General features: G+C 72.6%; 1 protein-coding gene across 1 annotated transcript in view; it reads right to left on the bottom strand.

The window, feature by feature from the left end:
• COL5A3 (collagen type V alpha 3 chain) overlaps positions 1-20,509 on the bottom strand; it is a 46,927-nt gene extending 26,418 nt beyond the window's left edge. The window contains 33 exon segments of the mRNA XM_074935640.1: positions 417-461; positions 1,214-1,267; positions 1,353-1,406; positions 1,487-1,594; positions 1,948-2,001; positions 2,600-2,644; positions 2,934-2,987; positions 3,265-3,309; positions 3,736-3,789; positions 4,033-4,077; positions 4,459-4,512; positions 4,710-4,754; positions 4,830-4,883; positions 5,186-5,230; positions 5,313-5,366; positions 5,508-5,561; positions 6,088-6,141; positions 7,062-7,115; positions 7,482-7,535; positions 7,862-7,918; positions 8,022-8,105; positions 8,390-8,464; positions 8,621-8,683; positions 8,811-8,852; positions 9,226-9,273; positions 9,654-9,836; positions 9,935-10,063; positions 11,154-11,300; positions 11,857-11,979; positions 13,857-14,019; positions 14,744-14,957; positions 15,409-15,576; positions 20,284-20,509. Of these exon segments, the coding sequence (XP_074791741.1) occupies positions 417-461; positions 1,214-1,267; positions 1,353-1,406; positions 1,487-1,594; positions 1,948-2,001; positions 2,600-2,644; positions 2,934-2,987; positions 3,265-3,309; positions 3,736-3,789; positions 4,033-4,077; positions 4,459-4,512; positions 4,710-4,754; positions 4,830-4,883; positions 5,186-5,230; positions 5,313-5,366; positions 5,508-5,561; positions 6,088-6,141; positions 7,062-7,115; positions 7,482-7,535; positions 7,862-7,918; positions 8,022-8,105; positions 8,390-8,464; positions 8,621-8,683; positions 8,811-8,852; positions 9,226-9,273; positions 9,654-9,836; positions 9,935-10,063; positions 11,154-11,300; positions 11,857-11,979; positions 13,857-14,019; positions 14,744-14,957; positions 15,409-15,576; positions 20,284-20,377 (2,616 nt within the window). The 5' untranslated portion in view covers positions 20,378-20,509.
• Positions 20,510-22,736: the final 2,227 nt, after the last annotated feature.

Below are 22,736 nucleotides of genomic sequence, written 5' to 3'. Positions count from 1 at the left end.
CTGGTCACTGGGGAGGGGCTCTGGGGCCCAACTGGGGCCGGTCACTGTGGGGGTGGGGGGAGCTCTGGGGCCCAGCCAGGGCCAGTCATTGAGGGGGGCTCTGGGACCCAGCTGGGGCCGGTCACTGTGGGGTGGGGGGAGCTCTGGGGCCCAGCCGGGGCCAGTCACTTGCGGGGGGCTCTGGGGCCCAGCTGGGGCCGGTCACTGTGGGGCGGGCTCTGGGGCCCAGCCGGGGCCGGTCACTGGGGAGGGGCTCTGGGGCCCAGCTGGGGCCAGCTGGGGCCAGTCACTAGCGTATGGGAGGAGTCAGGGCTGGTAGCTGGGGAACATGGGGGCGGTCACTGGGGGACAGAGCTGGCTCCTTGGCCTGTCCCCCCAGGCGCTGTGGGGGGCCGGGGGTGTCTGGGGCCGCTCACCGGAGGTCCACGCTGTCCCGCCTGCCCGGCCTGGCCAGCCTTGCCCTGCGAGGGGAGAACAAAACGGTAGCGTGGGCGAAATACTGCGCGTGGTGCTGCCCTGCCCCACGGGCACATACACCACGTGCCCCACGCATGCGGGCCCTGCACATGCGGAAGGGCCGGCTGCTCCCCTGCGATCACCTATGAGACTCTAGTAATATATAGATCAAGCCAGCGTGTGCCTCAGTTTCCCTGGTGCGGCTGGCACAGGGCTGCTGGCTCACAGGGTGGTGCCTGGCACGCTGGGCGAGGGGCGTCAGTCCCTGGACGAGTCTCCCTGGACCGCACTGCCCAGAGGTCGCAGGGGGCTGCAGGCCCAGAGCTCGGGCCGAAGGGACGTGGGTTTCCCCCAGAGGGAGCGGGGCACCCGGGGGCTTGGCTCAGGGACGGGGCCTCCCCGAGGCTGTTCCATCCCGTGGGTCCGTGACACGCCCCGGCTGACACGCGGGTGACGGCGCCAGGACACAGCACACGCGACGCGTCTCTCCCAGCGCCCGCCGGCCAGGGACCCGGACCCGAGGGGGGCACGCACACACCCAGGCCGTGGGCGCCCGGCTGGGAGGGCCAGGGAGGCTGGCCGAGCGTAGGGCCCATGGGGCGGGGACTCAGGGCTCCAGGCTTCCGCCCCTGGCCCTGCCGCCCGCTCCCGGCGTGGCCTCGGGCCTCTGGCCTCAGTGTCCCCAGCTGCTGCTGCCCGCCTGCCAGGGGCGCGTGGGGCAGGGGCCGTGCTGGGCGCAGGGGCCCGGCTCACTCACCCGCTTTCCTTTCTCCCCTGCGAGCCCCAGGGGGCCCGGGAAGCCGGCAGAGCCCTGCGGGAGAGAGCACGGGTCAGGGGGGCGAAGCCAGGGGGCCTGGGCCCCCCTCCCAGGTCCCAGCCTCCTGCCCCCCACTTACCTTGGGGCCCTGGCGCCCAGGGTAGCCCGGCAGGCCTGGCACGCCCAGCTTGCCCTGCAGCGAGAGAGAGCGGAGCTGAGAGGCGGCAGGGCCCCCAGCCGGATGCGGGGGCGGGGGGACGGGGACGCACTCACCTTCTCCCCCGCCGGGCCGGAGGCGCCCGCCTCCCCCACGGGGCCCAGCTGGCCCTTCAGCCCCTCGGGGCCGTCCTCCCCCCGCGGCCCCAGCAGCCCCGCGTTGCCCTGCAACGGAGAGAGAGACGCGCCCCGGCACAGGGATACCGCGGCGTTAGGGGGGGGACTGCCCCTGTGCCGCCCCCTTCATCCCCTGGGCCGGAGCCCCCCTCCTGCCCCCCCAAGCCCCGCCCCTCCCCCTTCTGCCCCACGGCCAGAGCCCTGCCTGCCCCTCCCTCCTCCCGCCCCACACCCAGAGCCCAACCCCCTCTCCCGGGTCCCTGCCCCACTGCCCAGCTCTGCCAGGCCCAGCCGACAGGCAGTGTCCAACAATTTACGGTGATTTGTGCGGTCAGCCCCCCCAGTTCCCCCCCAGGAGGGGCCCCGCTCACCCCAACCCCCCCAGGAGGGGCCCCGCTCACCCTGTCACCCTTGTGGCCCATGTCACCCTTGAAGCCGGGGAATCCGTCTTCTCCCTGGACAGAGACATGGGTCAGGCCGGGTGGGGCCAACCCCGAAACCCGGGGGGGGGGTCCCCTTCTCGTAGTGAACTGGGAGCTCGGCCCCCTGAACGATCAACATAGGGGATGCCCAAAGGTCCCCCAGCCCCCTGCCCCCCCCCACTCTGCTGGTGCCCCTCACTCCCAACCCGCAGCCCCCTGCTAGCCCGGCCCTGCCCCCCCAGCCCTGCCGGTGCCCCTCACTCCCGACCCGCAGCCCCCTGCTAGCCGGGCCCTGACCCCCCAGCCCTGCCGGTGCCCCTCACTCCCGACCCGCAGCCCCCTGCTAGCCCGGCCCTGCCCCCCCAGCCCTGCCGGTGCCCCTCACTCCCGACCCGCAGCCCCCTGCTAGCCGGGCTCTGCCCCCCCAGCCCTGCCGGTCCCCCTCACTCCCGACCCGCAGCCCCCTGCTAGCCCAGCCCTGGGCCCCCCCCTCAGCTCTGCCGGTGCCCCTCACTCCCGACCCGCAGCCCCTGCTAACCTGGCCCCAGCCCAGGCCCCACTCCCGCAGTGGGACACGTCACCTGGCAGGTCCCAGCTGGTGTGTTCCCCACCGGCCCCCCCTCGTCCTTACCTTCTCCCCTTTGCTTCCCTTCAGGCCCCTGGCTCCGAAGGCCCCCTGCAGAGACACGGGGGGAGGGGGTCAGAGCAGGACTCTGGGCCCCAAACACTCTGGAGGCAGCCAGCGCCCCCCGTGCCCCCCGCTGGCGTCGGGCTGGAGGCCCTGGGGCACGTGGGGGGAGAGGCCCCGGGGGGTTGCCAGAGTCACACGTGGAGGCGCTGGCATGGCAGGGGGCAGCTCCTGTCTGGGCTCTGACCCTGCCGTGGGGCTGGCCTGGCTGACGGCCCGGGGTGGGGGAAGGGAGGCCTTCGCTGGGGCACAGCTGAGCACTGGGGGCAGGACCCACCTTGACCCCGCGTGGGCCTGGATAGCCAACGGGTCCCACGGCGCCGGATGGGCCCTAGGGAGAGAGAGCGTCAGACACCCCAGCCCTGCTCCCCATGGGCCCCACCCCCCACGGAAACGACACCCCCCCCACGAACCCTCCCCACAGGCCCCACCTCCGGTATGACCCCCCCACAGCCCTCACGCCCTGCACGACCCCCTCAAGGGCTCCATGGGCCCTGCCCCCCAAGGGCACCACCAGGATGGGGCTGTGGCCCTGGGGCGTGCGGCTGCTTCGCCTGCTCCCCACATGCCCCTGATGGGGGGCAGCCCAGGCCCCAGGGGCTCTGTACCTGGAGCCCTTTCTCCCCCGCCGGCCCCTCTCTGCCAGGGTGACCCTGCAAGGAAGCACAAGAGACACGGGCAGGTTAGCGCCAGGCTGGGCTCCGGGGCCCCCAGCAGCCCCACCCCGGCCGCTATCCAGCTCACTGGCTGCAGGGGATAAAAGAGGAGGGGATAGGGGGTGCCCAGGGGGATGGGGGGTGCTGGGGGGCGTGTGCCCGGGGGGATGTGCCGGGGGAGGGGGCACATGCTGTGGTCCGCCTGTGTGTTTGCCCCGGGGGGGGGGTGTTCCTGGGGGGGACACGTACCAGCGGGGGGGATGCATGTGTGCCGGGGGCGGGGACGGGACATGCTGTGGTCTGTCTGTGTGTTTGTTCCCGGGTGGTGGGGGGAATGTGCCAGGCAAAGCCCACGCCTGTGTCTGAGCCCCCAGCCCCTCCGCCGACCCCTGCCCTCCGGAGCCTGGCGTCCCCAGTACTTACGGGGGGCCCGTCAGCGCCGGCCACGCCCTGCATGCCCCGCTTCCCCAGCGGGCCCTGCACGGAGAAAGGACACGTCACGGGGGCGCCTACCTCAGATCCTGCCGCCCCCACTTGCAGCCGCCGTGGGGCCTGGCCGTGGGGCACAGCCCCCTGGGGCCCCGGCAGCCCTGGCCTCCCACACCGGTCCTGCAACGGGCACCCCACTGAGCCATCGCTCCATGCCCCCAACCCTGCAGTGGGGGTCCCAGGAGGCTCCACATATGCTCCAGAGCAGCCCCATGCCCTCCCCACACTCACCTTCTCCCCCGGCATCCCGACAGGCCCCTGGGGGCCAGGCAGGCCCTGGCAGAGAGAACAGAGATGGGTCACAGGAGGACGGGGTACGGCCCCCCCTGCACACACCCCGGACCCCCCCGCCACACCCCGGGCCCCTACCGCCCCCAGCATCCCCACCCCCCAAGCCCACACCCCTGCCTCAGTCCCACCCCCCAGCCCGTCCCCTGACCCCACCCCCATCACACGCGCCACCCTGGACCCCAGCCCCCCTGCAGCCTCATCGACCAGGCCAGGCCCCCATCTCCGGCCCACACCTCCAGTGGGACTGGCTGGGGGGGTGGGAAGCATTGGCTGACCACCCCCACTATTAGCAAAGGGGGGCAGGGGGAGCAATCCGGCCTCGCCCCATTGGCCCACATTTGGCCCCCGTGCGGGCGACGGACATACCTGGGGTCCCGGGGTTCCCTGCTGCCCGGGGGGGCCCGGCTCCCCCTGGATCCCCTGGGGAGAGAGCAGCATCCGTGAGACGTGGGCACAGGCCGCCCCCACCCCCACCCTGCCCAGCCGCCAGGGCAAGGCGCTTCAAGTCCAGCTGGGGGGGCCCCCCACAACCACCCCCCAGCCCCTTCTACCGCCCAGAGCCCCCCCAACATCCCACAGCCCCCGGCACCTCTAGGGTCGGCCCCGCCCGCTCTCACCACGTTGCCCTTGGGCCCAGGCACGCCGTCCATGCCGCTCACGCCCTGCAGGGGGAGGGGAGAGCGTCAGTGGGGGGCAGCAAACATGGGGAGGGGGAGACGCATTGACAGGACTCGTACCGGCTGTCCTGGGGGGCCGGGGAGGCCACGGGAGCCGACCAAGCCGCGCACGCCCTATGGCCGAAGAAAGAGACGTTAGACTGCCTGAGAATACCAGCCCCCCACCCCCTGCTCGACCCCTCCAGAGCCTACTCCCCTCCCACAGCCAGAGAGGGAACCCAGGAGTCCTGGCTCCCAGCTTCCCCTGCTCTAACCACTAGCCCCCACCCCCTCCCAGAGCCAGGGAGAGAACCCAGGAGTCCTGGCTCCCAGCCCGCCCTGCTCAACCCCACCAGAGCCCACCCCCTCCCACAGCCAGGGAGTGAACCCAGGAGTCCTTCCCTCCACCCCCTCCGGTGCCAGTGTGGGGTACTCACGGGCTCCCCGGGCTGCCCCCTGGGTCCTGCCGGTCCGCCCGAGCCCTAGGAGAGAGAGAGCAGAGCTGAGGGGGGCCGTGCTGGGTCTGGCAGCGCCCGTGCCCCCTTCCCCGCCTGGGGCCCTTACCTTGGCTCCGTTCTCTCCTGGGGGGCCCGCTGGCCCTGGCTTCCCCATGTCCCCCTGCGGGAGAGAGAGTGAGAGGTGAGGCCTGTGGGGCCAGGCTGGGGGGCGCTCACAGCTGCCCCGTGGGGCCAGGAACGGAGGGTCGGGGCCCCGTGTTCACAGCTGCCCCGTGGGGCCGGGTGGGGGGCTCACACTTACCTTGTGACCCTTCTCGCCCGGCAGCCCCGGCAGCCCATCGAAGCCCCTGTCGCCCTATGGGTGCGGGGGGGAGGTCGTTAGCCATGCAGGCCCAGTTGGGAGTGGGGCAGGGACCAGGCCCAGCACACGGGGTGTGAGGGGGGCCACAGACACCCCCTGCCCCACCCCAGAGGGCTCCACTCCCTGCCAGGGTCCCTCAGCCAGCCCCTTATCTCCCCGCTTGCCCCCTTCCCACCCTTCCCCCTTCCTCCCCCACATCATCTCCCCGCCCCATCGTCCCCTGCCAGACTGAGCTCCAGCTGCAAAGCCCTTGGAAGTGAGGCCGCACAGGACCCAGGGGCCGCAGAGTTGCCTCTTCATGTCAGAGCAGGGGAAACTGAGGCGCCAGAGGGGAAGGGACTCACCAGCCACACAGCAAGGGGGTTTGTGGCAAGGCTGGGAACAGAACCAGGGCTCCTGGCCCCACCCCCCCACAACCCACCAGTTGCTCCCCTCCTGGAGCTGGAGATAGAACCCAGGAGTCCTGACTCCCAGCCCCCCCCCCAATCCCCCCGCCAGGGATCTCAATCCAGCCACAGACCTTGGGTCCGGTGTCCCCTGGGAGGCCCCGGGCACCGTCCGCCCCAGAGCGACCCTGCAAAACATGTCAAGGGTGTGAGAGGCCCGCTCTGCAGGCTGGACCGGCTAAAGGGGGCCGGTTCGGGGCCAGCTGTGGGGGGGTTGGGAGGCTCTCGGGGGGGGGGGTGTCTGGGACGTCGATAGGGACTGACGCCGCCTCGGGGCCGGGCCGCCAGAGCCCATGGAACAAAGCACTGGCTGGGCTGAGCTCTCGGGGGACCGGGGGGCTGCGGACCCCCAGTGCGGGGCTCAGCCCCTGACGCGTCCCCCCGGGGTGGCACCGTGGCTGCAGGTCACCTGGCCCCTGAGGACAGTTCAAAGCCCCCAGCGGGGTCCCTGGGCCCAACTCAGACACGACCAGACCTGGTGAATAACCAGCCGGGCCGTGGCTCTGTGCCAGTGAAGGGACGGGCCCCCGGGGCCCCTTCCTTAGGGGAGGGCTGGCAGAACAGAGGCCCCAGGAGCCTGGTGCTTGCTCGGAGCCGGGGGGGGTGCAAGGCTGTGGGCTTCCCTTGTCGGCGACACGTTTACCCCCAGAGCCCGAGGGCTGGGCGGGACCCGGGGGTCCCCAGGGGGCAAAGCGAAGTCGGGTGGCCGGGGCAGAGCCTGCTCCAGAGGGCCAGGGCCGGGTCTCGGCGGGACCCCAGCGCGGGAGCACGGCCCCGCTGCTCTGAGCTGTGACCAGGCCGTGGGGGACCCGCCAGGCCGCCCTCGCTGGGCCAGGGCAGGGATCGGGGGGCAGGGACGGGGTCACTGAGGAGGGGGATGGGGGCGCCCGGGGCAGGCCGGGGGGTGAGGGGCACGGAGCAGAGGTGCCGGGGCAGGAACTCTGTCGTTTTACTGCCCCAGGGGAGGGTGCTGCATTGCCAGGTGCCCCGGGCCGGGCGGGAGGGGGGCAGCCCCCAAGGGCACCCCCCAGACTGTGCCCCCACTCACCCGTTTGCCCCCTTTCCCCGGTGGGCCGGGTGGGCCCTGCATCCCCCGTGGACCCTGCGGGAGAAAGAAGGGCTGACAGCTCCACTGGACACCCCCAGCTGGGCACCCCCCCGGTCTTGTGCCAGCTGCACCCCCCATCAGGCCCCACCCCCCAACCTCCCCACTGGGCCCCACTCTTCCCCCCTGAGCTGGGCCCTTAACCTCCCTCCATCCAGACTCTGCACCCCACTGGGCCCCACACTGGCCCCCAGCCCGCTCCCCACACCCCTCTCAGCCAGCCCCGGCACTGACCACCCCCCACCCAAACCTGCCCCAAACCCCGTCTCCCAAGCCGGCTGGGCACAGGGGCCATGCGCTGCTTAGCACCCCCGCCCCACGGCACATGGAGCCCCCTGGCCTTCCTGCGGTCCCCCGGCTCACCTGAGGCCCCATGTCTCCCGAGTCCCCTTTCAGGCCGGGATTCCCAGGGAGACCCTACAAAAAACAAAGGAGAAAATCCACAGTGCGCGGGGGTGGGTGGGGGGGGAAGGAACGGGGGGGCAGGGGGAGGAGGTGATGGTCCCCAGGTCAGAGTAACTGGCAGGGGAAAGGCTACGTCCTGGCTCAGCCCCCCCGCTGGCCCTCCACATCCCATTCCCTGCCCCCCGAGCTGCCTCCTCCCCACGTCCCATTCCCTGCCTCCCAGGCCAGCCCACCCAGCCCTTGGGGGTCACTTTACATCCGGAAATAAACCCCACGACACCCCCGCTACCCCATGCTGCCCCCCCTTCCCCTGGTGCCCCCCCAGCCCCACCACTCACCAGGGGGCCCGGCCGGCCGGTCAAGCCCATGGGGCCCGGGGGTCCCTTCATGGAGAGCTGGAAGAGAAGGAGCCCGGTGAGGTGGGGGCAGAGGCGGGCCCCGGCGAGCGGGCGGGGGCCTGGGTGCGGATCCCGGCGCGGGCGCAAGGCCTGGCCTTACCTTGGCCTGCTGCAGGACAGCCTGCGCCTGCACCTCCTGGAAGGACACGGTGGGGCCCTTGGGCGAGTCGCCGCCGAACTGGAACTGGGGGGGGACGGGCAGCGCCCGGGTCAGAGACAGGGCAGGGAGCGGCTGGGCCCCCCGCTGGGGCACCAACCCCCTGCCCCCCGCCTGCGCACCAGCCCCCCAGTGAGAGCGGGGAATGGCCCGCTCCCCCCCACCTGGGCACCAGCCCCCCAGCCCTACCCGAAGAGTGGGGATCAGACTGCCCCCCTCGATGGACACCAGCCCCCCAGCCAGTCTCAGCGCCCCACAACCCCCCCGGCCCGTCCTGCCCCGCGCAGCCCACGGCGACCCCCCCCACCTACCGGCAGCATGATCATGGTCCCCGGAGGCCCCCGGCCCCCGTCGGCTCCCGGCAGCCCCGGCCGCCCCGCAGGGCCCTGTGGGGGAGGGAAGGAGCCCCCCGTCAATCAGCGGGCAGTGCAGGCAGGGACTCGCAGCCCCCGCGGCGGGGAGCATGCCGCCCATTCCTGAGCCCCCCCCGCCCCCCCGCAGCCTCAGACAGGGCCCCCTCCCCCGGCGCCGCGGCTGCTTACCTGCTCGCCAGGGTCGCCCGGCAGCCCCGCCGGCCCCGCCGGCCCTGGGGGGCCCATCTCGCCCTGCCAGAGACACAGAGGAACCTCAGCCACTGCAGAGACCCAGCGAGCCCCCCCGCTCCCGCCTAGACCCCACCCGCCAGCCCCTGCTCCCCCCCGGTCCCCACTCCCCGCAGCGCGGGGTCCTTACCGCTGGGCCCGGGGCTCCCGGCGGCCCTTCGAATCGCCGGCCCTAGGGGGAGAAGAACCAGTTAGGGCAGCGCATCCCAACCCCCCGACCGGGGATCCGGCCCCTCGCGCAGCCCCAGCGCCCGGCAGGATTGAACCCATGGTCCCCGGAGCTGGGCGAGCCCCCACCCAGTGCCCCCCGCCCTGCCGCTCGCTCCCCAGGGCCGGTCAGCCGGACGGAGCCCATTGGGGGCCTCACGGGACGGGCTGAGCCCCCCACAGCCTGGTTCCCTTTGGCCAGGGCCCCCCCCCACAGCCCGACCTGGCCAGGGGCCAGTCCCACCCCACCCCTGGCCCGGCTGGCTCCACTGCAGGACGAGGGACCCTGGGGAGGGTCCCCCCAGGACGGCTCTGCCCTGGGCTGCACTGGTACTCACGGGCTCGATGGTGGCCGGCTCCCCCTTCTCCCCCTTCCGGCTGGCTTCCTGCAAGGGACGCACCGGGCAGGGTGACACAGGCGGCAAACAGCCCCAGCCCCCCACGCCCAGCCACTGCAACCCCCCCCCACTGCCCGGCCTCCCAAGCCTGCCCCACAGGGGGAGGGCGCCACCCCCCTGCCTCCCGCAGGCCTAGCTCTAGGCTAGCGGCTGGTTACGGGAGGCCCCAAGGAGAAGCCCAGATGGCCGACACTCCACCCCCTCCGGCGCTTTGTCTCCCCAGTGCCTAGTCCCCCCCGGCGCCCTGTCCCCCCCGGCGCCCCTTCCCCCGATTCCCACCCACACCCTGGCACCCTGTCTACACCAGCACCCTGTCCCCCCCGGCCTCCCGTCCCCCCATTCCCGCCTGCGCCCCATCCCGTTCGTACCCAGGCAGCCTGGCCCAGGGCTCCCCGTCGCTCGGCAGGGCCGTAGCGCTCCAGGCTGGCGTCGTGGCCCAGGGGCTCCCCGTCGTCGTACTCCTCATACTCCCTCAGGGCGTAGTCGGGGAGCTCGGTGCTGTTGGCCCCGGGGTCCCCGTCCGCCCCGATCCCGTGCTCCTCTCCCAGATCCTGCAGGAGAAGGGGGAAGCCGGGGTCACTGGCATTTGCCAGGGGTGAGAGCTCTGTGCCCCACTGCATCCCTCCAGCCCCCTCCCCAGCCCTGGTACCTCGTAGGCATCAGGCAGGTTCGGGCTGATGGTCACGGTGCTGGCAGGGGTGGTCCCGGGCAGTGGGGTGACGTGCTCCTCCCCAGATGGGGTCGCCTCCAGGGTAGGAGCTGCTTGGGTCAGGGCCTCCTCAAAGGGCAGTGGAGAGAAAACAGGGCATTAGAGGAGAAAGGAGAGTGGCCAGGACGGCCCCACCCTGGGCATGGCCCACCGGGCGAGAGGGACTGGCAGGGGGGCGGCAAGGGGAGGTAGCTGGGGGGCAGCCAAGGCGGTAGTTGGGGGGCAGGGGCACCTCCTGCTGTGGGGAGCGTTGTACCCTCCCAGGTGCCGCGGGGGCTTGGTGCCAGGTGCAGGATCCAACCGGGGGCTGCAACAGCCAACGGCTCCCGGAGCCAGGGAGGGCATCGCCTCCCCCCGCCGCCCTTCCAGCCAGGCGTGACTCATGGCTCCGCTCCTGCCCCGACCCACATCTGACAGCTGCAGCCTTGGCCCCAGCCCGGGGAGGGGGGCTCGTTCCTGTCCTAGCCCTCAGCCCTCCCATTCCCGGGGGCGCAGCTCAGACATTACTCTGCCCAGAAGGGTCCGAGGCGTGTGGAGAGAGTGCCCCCCCCGGCCCCCGCCCCCCAGCTCTCCACCCCAGCACCCGGCTCTCCTGCCCCACGCCCCCAGCCTGGGAGCTGGGCTGCCCGGCTGGCTCTATCCCCAGCCGGTCTTTAGGGAAGCCAGGAGCAAGCCGGAGATGGAGGGGGGAGCAGGGGTGGGTCTGTCCCAGGACCCCTGGCTACCCAGACTCCCCACGTTACCCCCTGGCTGAGTCTCCCCCTGCCCAGGGCTTGGCCGGGGGCTCACGGCCCGAGTGCAGGTCCAGGGGGCACAGAGGCTGAATCGTCCCCGAGCAGGGTCTGGGGCTGGAGGTGGCTGCAGTGCCTAGCGGGAGGGGCCTGGGCCGGAGGGGGAGATGGAGCCGGGGGGCAGCGGGCAGGTGGGTAAAGTGCTGGGGGGTGGAGGGGGGTGGAGGGAGGGATGGATGGACGGACGGACAGACGCACAGACAGAGCTCTCTCCTCTCGCCCACCCCCTCGCCCCAGCCCGCGGCCTGGCTCTGGGTCCCCCCGGGGCTGCGCTGGGCCCGGGGCGTGCGTGGGGCCCGGGGGGCAGAGCTGGGTTAGCCGGCGGCAGGATTAGGCTCAGGCCGTGGTGGGTTAGTCGCTCTCTCTACCTGGCCCGGCCCCACGGTGGGCGCGGTGTCCCGCTGCTCCGCCAGCTCCTTGTTCCTCTTCTTCTTGCCCTTGCCCCTGCGTTTGCCCTTCCCTTTGCCCTTCCTGCCCTTGCTCCGGGCGGGGGCAGCCAGGGGCTCCGGCCCGCTCTGTGCGGGGCGGGACGGGGGCGACCGGAGAACGGGGGAGAGACAGAGAGGGGCGTGAGAGACCTGCAGGTGCACACCGCCCCCCTGGCTGGCATGGGCAACCCCCGCGCTGGCGGGGGGGGCGAGGCCCGGGCGTCTGGGGGCTCCCAGGCTCTGGAGCGCTCGCGGGGGCCGGCCGTGGGGCCTGGTCGGGCCGTCACAGCAGGGCCGGCCTCTCCCCGGCTCGGGAGCGCTGCGGGCAGGGGGCTCCCACGCCGAGCCGGGCAGCGGGCAGCAGAGGACTCGTCTCACGGCGGCGCGAGCCGCGTGGGGCGAAGGACCCTGCTGCCCAAGACACGCAGGGCTGCTCTGTCAGGGTGGGGTCGGCTGCCCAGGGGCACGTTCCCAGGCCCCGGCCGTGACTCATCCCGAGCCCGGATCGAGACCCCCCCAGCCGCTGACACAGGCTCCGGCCGTGCCAACCCAGCTGGGCATAACCTGGCACCCGCGGGCGCACCTGGCCTCCTGGAGCCAGGCTGAGCAGCTCAGCGGGGTGGGGGAGGCAGGGGGCACCTACCTCCTCGGGGTCCAGGCCCTGCAGGGCGTAGGGCAGCGGCATGTCGCACCCGGGCATGTAGGTCTCGCAGTAGTGCAGGGCTGCCTGTGGGTCTGGGGAGATCAGCAGCTGCTGGATGTCGCCCTGGTGGGGGGAGGCGAAACGGGCTGATTGGGGGCTGAGGCACTGTGGGGTGAGCCCGCTGGGGGGCCCCACATGCACCAGGCATGGCCACCCATGCGCGCTCCGTGGGCCTGGCCCCTGCCCCCCTCCAGCTGGCACCCATGTCCGAGGCCTGCCCCCCCAGCCCAGCTCACCGGCCCCTCCTGGGCCCGGGCCAGCCCCACGGCCGCAGCTGTGAGGAGCTGGCTGGGATCCGGCCCAGGCGGGGCGGGGGAGCGGGCAGGTGTTTCCGAACGCGCAGCGTGACGGGGCTGGCGCGGGGCCTGGGCGCTGCTGGCACCGGCACAAGCCAAGAGCCGCATCCCTCAGGGCCTTGCTGTCGGCTCGTTAGAGCCTCGTGGGGGGGGGCTGCTGGGGACAGGGGGAAGACAGGACGCCAGGGGGATGGGCACGGCCTGCCAAGCGGGGATCTGTGAGGAGAACTGCACAGGTGCGTGTAACCACCGCCGACGCCCCCTCAGACCCCCAAGTACCCAGACACCCCCAGAGCCAAATGGGACCCCTGCTCCCCCCCCGCCTCCTCCCCCCGCAACCCCTTCGCTCCTGGCCACGGGCCCCACAGCCCTGGGGAGAGACGCACCCCTCACACATACAGCCTTGCGGGGGCCTGTCTGACCCGCTGGGACCCACTGGCTGGGGGCAGCCTCCCAACCCCTCCCGGCTTCCACTGCTCAGCTCCCCATGGAGCCGCCGGTCACCTGTGTGGCTTGGACGCAGCCCTGGGGCAGCCCCGCCGGGACCGGGGAGCTGCGCGCACATTCCTGGTGGGGGCGTGGGAAATGGGACCAGATGGGCCTGGCCCCCCCAGCAGGCGGATGGGGGGCGCCCTGGGAACATTCCTCCCAGCCCGGCCGCCCCCACGTTCCCAGGGAGATCGGCTTCACCCGCCGGGCGCAGCCAGCAGCCAGCGTGCACCGGCCAGCACGGGGCATCTGGGACTAGACAGGGGGGACCCCCGGGGTCAGCCCAGGTCACCCGGCTCCCCAGCCCCTCTGTCCAGCTGCAGCTGCCAGAAAAGAGGGGCCCCACCCAGGGCCAGGCCCTGCCTTTGTCTCCCCCAGCCTCTCCCCGGGCCAGCCCCTTGGGGGCAGTGCTGGGGGCCCTGGGGGGGTGCAGGGCTGCGGGTGGCCCCCGGGGCAGAGCCGTGAGCTGTGGCCTGGCCCAGCCCCTCTCCAGCCCTGCCCTGGGGAGCCCCCAGGGGCCCGACTCCAGGACAACCCCGGCCTTGTTCCCAGCCGCCCCCAGCCCGGCTCCCTGGCATCAATGGGGGCCTTCTCCGTGGCCCCTGACATTTGCCGCTGGCAGCCGCAGCCGGCAGGAATGTGGGGGGTGGCAGGGCCTGGGGGCAGCTCTCGGCCCGGCTGCCGCGGCTCCCGGCTCCTCAGGGTGCAGCCCCACCCAGCTCCAAGGCCCTGACCCCGCACAGGGGGGGCCTGGATAAGCCCCCCCCCACTGGGGAGAATGGCAAACTGGGCCCTGCCCCGCTCCAGCCCCCACAGGGGGGCAGACTGCAGACACAGCCGGGGGGTGTCCCTGAGCAGGGTGCCAGGACCTGGCATAGCAAGGGGGGCGCCAGGCTCCCACCACTGCAGGCCCGGCCTGACCCACAGCACGCAGCCCCCCGGCACCAGGACAAAGGGCCGGTACGCAGGGCAGGGGCTCCCCACCGCCCCCCCGCCCAGCCTGCCCCTGACTCGCCCCCGACCCAGCTGGGAGCGGCCAGGCTGCGCAAAGCACCCAGCCCCCCCTGGAGCCGCACACCCCCCAGCGCGGCCCCCCCGGTGCAGCCCCCCTGGAGCCGCGCACCCCCCAGCGCGGCCCCCCTGGTGCAGCCCCACCTGGAAAACCTCCTTGTCCAGCAGCCGGGCCCCCAGCAGGGTGACGCCTGCAGTGCTGACGACGGGCCGCGGGCCACGCTCCAGGGGCAGCGTCACGGGCGCCTCGCAGTCCACCAGCAGCGCCACGCTGGCGCCCTCCACGCGCAGCGCCACGCGGTGCCACCTGCGGGGGCCTGAGCGTCACGGGCCGGGCCGGGAGCCCGGACGCCTGGGTTCTCTCCCCGGCTCCGGGGGAGGATGGGGCCCTGTGGTTAGAGTGCAGGGGGGGGCCGGGAGCCCGGACGCCTGGGTTCTCTCCCCGGCTCTGGGAGGGGAGTGGGGCCCCGTGGTTAGAGTGCAGGGGGAGGGCCAGGAGCCCGGACGCCTGGGTTCTCTCCCCAGCTCCGGGAGGGGAGTGGGGCCCTGTGGTTAGAGTGCAGGGGGGGCCGGGAGCCCGGACGCCTGGGTTCTCTCCCCGGCTCCGGGAGGGGAGTGGGGCCCCGTGGTTAGAGAGCGGGGGGGGCCGGGAGCCCGGACGCCTGGGTTCTCTCCCCGGCTCCGGGAGGGGAGTGGGGCCCTGTGGTTAGAGTGTGGGGGGGGGCCGGGAGCCCGGATGCCTGGGTTCTCTCCCCAGCTCCGGGAGGGGAGTGGGGCCCCGTGGTTAGAGAGCAGGGGGGGGCCGGGAGCCCGGACGCCTGGGTTCTCTCCCCGGCTCCGGAAGGGGAGTGGGGCCCCGTGGTTAGAGTGCGGGGGCGGGGGCTGGGAGCCCGGATGCCTGGGTTCTCTCCCCGGCTCCGGGAGGGGAGTGGGGCCCTGTGGTTAGAGTGCGGGGGGGGCTGGGAGCCCGGACACCTGGGTTCTATCCCCAGCTCTGAGTCGCACAGGGCAGCCCCGGTCCCGGCACTCACTTGCCATCGGCCAGGCTGACCCTGCTGAAGAGCGGGTATTGCTCGGGCGCCGGCTGCCCGGCCTGGTCCTCGTACAGGAAGACGGGCGAGCGGCCGATCTCCACACCCAGCTGCTGCACCCCGCGCTCGTCGTACAGCGACAGCAGGAAGGCCTGGCTGCCCCGCCGGGCCCGCAGCGTCGCCAGGATGGAGAAATCCTCGGGGAAGGGGCCATCTGGGATAGAGACCAGGCGTGGGGCTGAGCCCTGGCCCCGTGCCCACGGCGCCGCTGGACCCAGAGCCTCCCTGCCCGGAGCCTCCCCACACCCAGCACACCCGGGCCCGTGTCCGCCCCACAGAACAGCCCCATAGCCAGTGCCCCTCAGCCCCGCCCCACAGCCCCTGTGCCCACAGCCCCACCCTGCAGCCCCTGTGCCCACAGCCAGCGCCCCTCTGCCCCACCCTGCAGCCCCTGTGCCCACAGCCAGCACCCCTCTGCCCCGCCCCATAGCCCCTGTGCCCACAGCCAGCGCCCCTCAGCCCTGCCCCATAGCCCCTGTGCCCACAGCCAGCGCCCCTCAGCCCCACCCCATAGCCCCTGTGCCCACAGCCAGCGCCCCTCAGCCCCGCCCCTGTGCCCCTGTGCCCACAGCCAGCGACCCTCTGCCCCACCCCGGCGCCCCTACCTGGGAAGAGCTGACGGGTGGGGGCGCTGAGCTGGGTGCTGTTCTCCAGGCGGAAGGCGAAGTCGCTCTCCTCGGCCCCACGCCGCTGGGGGCAGATCCCGGCCGCGATGGAGATGCCGTCCCTGCCGACCCGCACCCCCAGCGCCCGCAACACATCCACCGGCTCGGCTATGGAGCAAGGGGGAGGCAGGGTCACAGTCCAGGGTCCCCCCCTTCCCCTGGGCTCCCCCCCCGGCACCAGGGTCGCCCCCGGGTCACCCTCCCCTCCACACCGGGGTCACCCCCCCCTGCACCAGGGTCACCCCCCCGCACTGGGGTCACCCCAGACAGTCAGCCAGTCTCAGTCTGGACTCACGTCAGGCCCTGCACAATCAGCTCCCAGAATGCCTTGCTCACCCAGCCTGGGGTGAGTCCCCCCCGCCCAGTGCCTCAGTTTCCCCCATCCTGGGGGTGCTGCCAAGGTGGGACCTGCCCGGAGCCAGGCAGCTGTGTGGCCCCGACACCCCGTCCCCACCCTATGGCCACGATTCCTTCCCCTCATTCCTCCGCCCCCACCTGGCAGGCACCGCTGGGGCTTGTCTCCCCATGGGGCATGGAGCTGCCCTGCCCCCATTTCCCGGGGGGCCATGGCTGCTCTGAGGCAGAGTGGGGCAGTGAGGGGGCAACTGACACCTGGGGATGCCCTCTCTGCCCCCTTCCCAGTCCCACTCCCCCTGCAGGATGGAGCAGAGGGGCTGGGTGAGAGCAGCCACCCTCCCTCCCATTTCCCACAGACTCTTGGGGCAGGGATGGGGACCCCACTCCCAGCAATGAGATCATGGCCAGCCCCCCCAGCATCCACCCGCAGACCTGGCACCTCAGGGGTTAATCTCAGAGCGGGGGGGGGGAGAGGCTGTAATGGGGGGGTCGGATTTGCATCAGAGACAGAGAGTGGCCCCCTCTGCCCTGGGGCAGCTCCACCCCTCCCCACTCGCCTGGTGGAGGGGCCTGTCTGGACAGGCTAGGGGAGGGGTGCCTGCGGGGGGGGGGGGGAATGGGGGGAGGGGCAGGTCTTCTGCTAAGGAACCAGCCTGGGGCAGACCCGGCCGGCCAGACAGATGGGGCTGGGACGCCTGGCTTGTGGGTCAGACCCACCGAATGGGGACGGGGTGGCTCTGTGCCCTGCTGGCTGTGAGCGAGGGGAGCCAGCGCCCCACGTCAGCCCACTCCAGAGGCTCGGCCCAGCCCACGGGGCCCGGCTGAGAACCGGGCCCGGGCGGCTCCGTCTCCCAGGCTCTATTGACCCTGGCGCTCGGTTCCCATTTCCTGCCGGGAGCTCCCAGAGGAGCTGCCCTCGGTCTCCAGGCCCCAGCAAGGGGGGCTGCGTGTCCCCCCCCCCGGCTCGGATCACGGGCTACAGCAAGCCGGTGGAGTAAGGGGCTGCCCCTCAGCTGTCACCTCCTGGTACCCTGTGAGCCTCCCCGCATCCCCAAGGGACCCCACCCAGCCACAGCCCCCACCATCCGGGACAACAGATCTGGGGGGGGCAGAGACCCCCCCAAGCCAGGGACAGGCACAGGGCTGGGCTAGCAGGGGCTGCGGGTCAGGACTGGGGGGCACCGGCAGAGTTGCGGGGGGCGGGGAGGCCAGGGCTGGGCTAGCAGGGGCTGCAGGTCAGGACTGGGGGGCACCGGCAGAGCTGGGGGGGAGCCCTGGCCAGGAGGCAACTCGGGGTATGTGCAGGCCCTGGGAGGGAGCAGGGCTGGTTGCTCGGCCTTGGAGGCTGCGCTGTGGGTGGTCTCTGGCTGTGGGTCCGGCCCTGTCCCTCTCCACCCCACGGGCTGCACAGAGCCCAGGCCTCGCCTGCTTCGACCCCAATCCCAGCCCTGCTCTCCAGCCCACCCGCCAGCACCAGCAGCCCAGGTGCAACGGGGTGGGGGTGGGGCAGAACCCAGTAGCAGCTGCAGGTGACCCTGGCGGCTCCCGCTTGGCGTCAGCCCCCGGCTCTGCACCCCAGGAGCCGCAGGGGTCCCTGGCCCAGGCCCCAGCACGGAGCGTCCAGGGACCCTGGCAGGATGTAGCCAACTCAGACCCCCCCATGCCCAGCCGGAGGCTCCTGCTCCTGCCCGGCCAGCCTGGGCCCCGGCCAGGAACTCACAGGAAGGAGCCGCCCAGCCCTGCCAGCCCCGGCCCCTCCCACCCCACGGCCACGGTGGGATCAGTTCTCCGGCTCACAGGGGGCCTGGCCCAGCTGGCACCGCCGGGGTTAACCACGCGGCCCGGCACCAGCTGGGGTGGGGCACTGGGACTCTGACCCCTCCGCATTCCCCAGCCGTGGCCCCGGGGCAGCACCGCCCCAGCTGCCCCAGCGTGCCGGGTGCGGCAGGGCCCCGCTTGCCAGAGAGCTGGACCCCCGGGGCACGGCACCAGGGCAGCCAGCTACGTGCCTGCCCCCTGCCTGGTACAGATCTGCACGGCCGGGACACGGCACCATCTGGGGGGTTCCCAGCCTGGCCCCGTGTGTCTCGCACCCCCGCCCCCAGGCCAGAAATCGAGCCTTGTCCCTGGGGGTAGGCGAATGGAGCCGGGGGGGGTGCCCAAGCCACCCGTGGGGCGACCCTGCCGTCCACGGGCCATCCCCCTGCTGCTGGGGGCTGCCATGGGGGGCTGGCTCCAGCTGTCTCTGCCGTGGGGCCCAGCCAAGCCCCAGGTGCCAGCTGACTCACCCGGACTCATCGTGGCACCTGTCAGGCCCCCTGATTCCCTCCAGCTGGGGGCACCAGTGAGAGAATCCGGGGCGGAGAAGTTCCCGCCTGTCCCTGCCGGGAACCCCCCTTGCCGGGCAGTGCCAACAGGCCGAGGCCAGAGGCACTGGCTGGCCCCATGCCCAGGCTGGTCACGCTCCCTGCCAGATACTGCTAAGGCCCCCAACAAGGGCCTGCCCCCTGCCAGCCAGGCTGCCCCCCAACAGCCTGGGGCCACTCCCTGCCCCAGGTGTGGGGGGTGGAGCCCTCCTTGGTGCTCTGTCCATGGTGCTGAACGTGGCCTGGCAGGCTAGGCCCCACTCCCCCCAGGACCAGGGGGAGGACCCAGGAGTCCTGGCTCCCAGCCCTCCTCCCCGCCCCGCTCCAACCCTCATCCCCTCCCCGAGCCATGGGGCAGTGGTTAAATGGACCTGGGCCCATCTCTAGGGCTTCTGTGGCTCCAGCACGGGGCCAGGCCCCCAGCAGGGCCCCTCCCGCAGCCCCCCAGCACCTTGAGCCCAGGGGTGAGGGCAGAGTCCGGCCCAGCAGGGCCCCTCAGCCCGTACCTCTCGCTCAGCCCGGTTGCTGCTCCCCACCGGAGCCCGGGAGGTAGTCCAGGGACATGGTGTGGGGGCAATAGGAGAGGGGGCAGAGCCCTGGGGGCTGGACCCCTGGGGCATCTGGTTCTGCTGGGGGAGACAGATGAGCTGGGGCCATGACACTCCCGCTGCCCTTAGGTGCTTGACTGGGGCGAGCTGGGGCTTAGGGGTCTGGCTCTGGGAGAGCTGGGGTCTGGGTAGGGGCCTGGGGGCACAGGGATGGGGGGAGCTGGTTTGGGCAGAGCTGGGGTCTGAGTAGGGGCCTGGGGGCACAGATATGGGGGCAGCTGGTTCGGGGAGAGCTGAGGATTGGGTAGGGGCCTGGGGGCACAGAGATGGGGGGAGCTGGTTCGGGCAGAGCTGGGGTCTGGGTAGGGGTCTGGGGGCACAGGGATGGGGGGAGCTGGTTCGGGGAGAGCTGGGGTCTGGGTAGGGGTCTGGAGGCACAGGGATGGGGGAGCTGGTTCAGGGAGAGCTGGGGTCTGGGTAGGGGCCTGGGGGCACAGAGATGGGGGGAGCTGGTTCGGGGAGAGCTGAGGACTGGGTAGGGGCCTGGGGGCACAGGGATGGGGGGAGCTGGTTCGGGGAGAGCTGAGGACTGGGTAGGGGTCTGGGGGCACAGGGATGGAGGGAGCTGGTTAGGGCAGAGCTGAGGGCTGGGTAGGGGTCTGGGGGCACAGGGATGGGGGGAGCTGGTTCGGGGAGAGCTGAGGGCTGGGTAGGGGCCTGGGGGCACAGGGATGGGGGGAGCTGGTTCGGGGAGAGCTGAGTAGGGGCCTGGGGGCACAGGGATGGGGGGAGCTGGTTCGGGGAGAGCTGAGGGCTGGGTAGAGGCCTGGGGGCACAGGGATGGGAGTGGGGAGCTGGCCTGGGGGGAGAGTGGGGGCTGGGCCTGCCCCGATCTCTCCCCCCCACAGGCCCGCCCATTGCGCACCCCCCCAGTTGTTTTCAATCAAAGCACATTTTGCCCTGAGTCTCCCGGGCGAAGCCTCAGCCAGAATTGCCCCCGGGCGGCTGGGGCAGCCACGCAAGGGGGCGGGGGGCGGGGGGGCGGCTGGGGCAGCCTCGCAAGGGGGGGGGAGGGGGGGCGGCTGGGGCAGCCCCGCAAGGGGGGGGGAGGGGGCCACAGAACGTGCAGCGGGGGGGGTTGCACAGCGTGTGGGTGGGAGACAACAGCAGCTTGTGTAAATGTGTGCACGGAGCGCATAAACGTGCGTGTCACTATGGACAGCGTGGGGGGTGCAGGCGTGTGTGGGGAGAACCCCCAGCCCCTCCCAGCCTTTCCAGCACCCCCCATCTCAGAGCTCCCTCCCAGGCCCGGTGGGTGCGGCTCTGCCCCCTTGGTGGCCTGCCCGCCGCGCTCCCGGCTGGGGCACCCTGCACCCCCTCTCCTGGTGACGCTGGCTGGCCTGGCCCCCGAGCCCCTGGGACCCCCCCCGAGCCCCGCTGCCCTGGGACCCCCCCGCCCCGCTGCGCTGGGACCCCCCCCCCGAGCCCCGCTGCCCTGGGACCCCCCCACCCCACTGCCCTGGGACCCCCGTACCCACCGTTACCTGCCCGTGCCCGGGGCGGGCCGCGCAGCAGGGCCAGCAGGAGCAGGAGCGCGACCCTGGAGGGACCCCGTGCACCCGGACGGCTTTTCGCCATCTTCAGCGCTGGCTCGGCCCAGCTCCCTGGCCGCTCGGGGCTCCAATCCCAGCCGGGCGGCTCCCTGTGCAGACTCGCCCCAGCCCCTCGGAGAGACTGGGAGCGAGAGCCCTGCCCGGCCCTCTTCCCCTCCCCTCTTCCCTCCTCCCCGGCCCTGCCCGGTCCTATTCCCCTCCCCTCTTCCCTCCTCCCCGGCCCTGCCCGGTCCTATTCCCCTCCCCTCTTCCCTCCTCCCCGGCCCTGCCCAGTCCTATTCCCCTCCCCTCTTCCCTCCTCCCCGGCCCTGCCCGGCCCTCTTCCCCTCCCCTCTTCCCTCCTCCCCGGCCCTGCCCGGTCCTATTCCCCTCCCCTCTTCCCTCCTCCCCTCTTCCCTCCTCCCAGGCCATGCCCAGTCCTATTCCCCTCCCCTCTTCCCTCCTCCCCGGCCCTGCCCGGCCCTCTTCCCCTCCCCTCTTCCCTCCTCCCCGGCCCTGCCCGGTCCTATTCCCCTCCCCCTTCCCTCCTCCCCTGTTCCCCTCCTGCCCAACCCTATTCCCCTCCCCTCCCCTCCCTTCCCCTCCCTTGTTCCCTCCTCCCCTATTCCCCTCCCCTGCCCTGCCCCGTCCTATTCCCCTCCCCTGTTCCCTCCTCCCCCGCCCTTCCCGGTCCTATTCCCCTCCCCTCCCCTCCCTTTCCCTCCCCTGTTCCCTCCCCTCCCCTGTTCCCTCCCTTCCCTCTGGGTCCCCAGGGTGCCCCCTCCCCCTCAGCTGTCCCATGGGGGCTGGGCATGGCTGGGGGATGCTGTCCCACTTGCTGGCCAGGCCTGGCACCCTGAAGACGTGGGGTGAGCGGCTGCACCCCCTGACGGGGCCCCCTCCCTGCTGGTTCCCCCGGACAGGGCGGCTCAAAGCAGGGAGAGGAGCAGCGAGCCGGTTCCAAGCACCCTGCTGAGCACAGCCGGGGCCAGGCTGGGCCGAAGGGGGACGCCGGGCTGGGCCGAAGGGGGACGCCGGGCTGGACTGGGCGGAACGGGGACGCCGGGCTGGGCCGGGCCGAAGGGGGACGCTAAACCGGGCCGAACTGGGATGCCGGGCTGGGCCGGGCCGAACGGGGACACTGGGCCAGGCTGAACGGGGACGCCGGGCTGGGCCGGGCCAAAGGGGGACGCTGTGCCAGGCTGGGCTGGTTGCAAGCACACAGTGGGGACCGGAGCAGCGCCGAGGGGCTGGGGACGAGAGCGACGTGGCCGTGCAGGTCTGGTGTCCGGTGAATGGCGGCCCAAGGAGGCTGGGACAGAGCCAGGGATGGAACCCCGGTGTCCTGCGCCCCACTCCTGGCATCTCCCTCGCCTGAGCCCCCAACACGGCACCTGGGAGCCAGGCCACAGAGGAGCCACGCGGGCCCCAACCGGCCCAGCTCCGGCAGCGCCGCGACCCCGGGCCTGGAGGGGGCTGGGGGGTTAGACCCCCCAGCTCTGCGAGGTGGGCGCCTTGTGTCCATCTGCCACCCCGGGGCTGGGCAACATCACCAGGCTAGGGCCTGAGACTCCCTCCCCCTCCCCCCGCACCCCACGCGCCCCTCCCCCTCCGGCCAACCCCAGCTGGGACCAGGCTGCTGACCCCCCGCCCCACCATCAGAGACCAGCCCCTCCCCACTGACCCCCTCGGAGGGGGGGCTCCCCACACAGCTGCCCTCTGGTGGCCAAGGGCGGGGATTGCTCGTCCCCCACAGCCCCAAGGCCAGGTGCCGATGGAGCCTGCAACCTCCCTCCCCCATACAGGCTGTGTCACCCGCCTCTCCCCACATCCCCTGACTCCCCCCACACCCGCTGGCCCCCCACCTCCCCTCATAGCCCCATGCCCCCACATCCCCCCAAACGCTGCGCTAACTCCCCCAGACACCCCCTGTCCCTCCCCTCCAAACCTTGCCCTGCCCCACCCCTACCTGTCAGGGTCTCCCCCGAGCTCAGCTGGGCCCAATGAGCTGCGGGTGGTGCTGGTTCTCCTGGCTGGACAGACCAGCCCAGGGAGCCCCCTCGCCGCCCCTCACTCCCCTCTGCCCTGTGGGTCTGCTCTGACCAGGTCACGCTGCCCCCCTGGCCTCCCACAGCCCAGACCCCAGTGGTGCCCCCGGTGCCGCCCCCATTCCCACGGCCCATGGCTGTCTGGCTGTCCGGCGCCCGTCTGGCCCCGTCTCTGCACCCGGCGCGCCTTCCCAGCCCATCCTGTGGCCTGTGGGACCCCGGGGTTATTTATGTCACTGTCCCTCCCTCTTCAGGAGCCAGATGTGTGGTGCCCCTCACTCCCGACCCACAGCCCCTGCTAGCCCAGCCCTGACCCCCCAGCCCTGCCGGTGCCCCTCACTCCCGACCCACAGCCCC

This window comes from Natator depressus, chromosome 20 (genome assembly GCF_965152275.1).
Source record: "Natator depressus isolate rNatDep1 chromosome 20, rNatDep2.hap1, whole genome shotgun sequence".
NCBI classification, from domain to species: domain Eukaryota; kingdom Metazoa; phylum Chordata; order Testudines; family Cheloniidae; genus Natator; species Natator depressus.
This window is presented reverse-complemented; position numbering and strand designations above follow the sequence as displayed.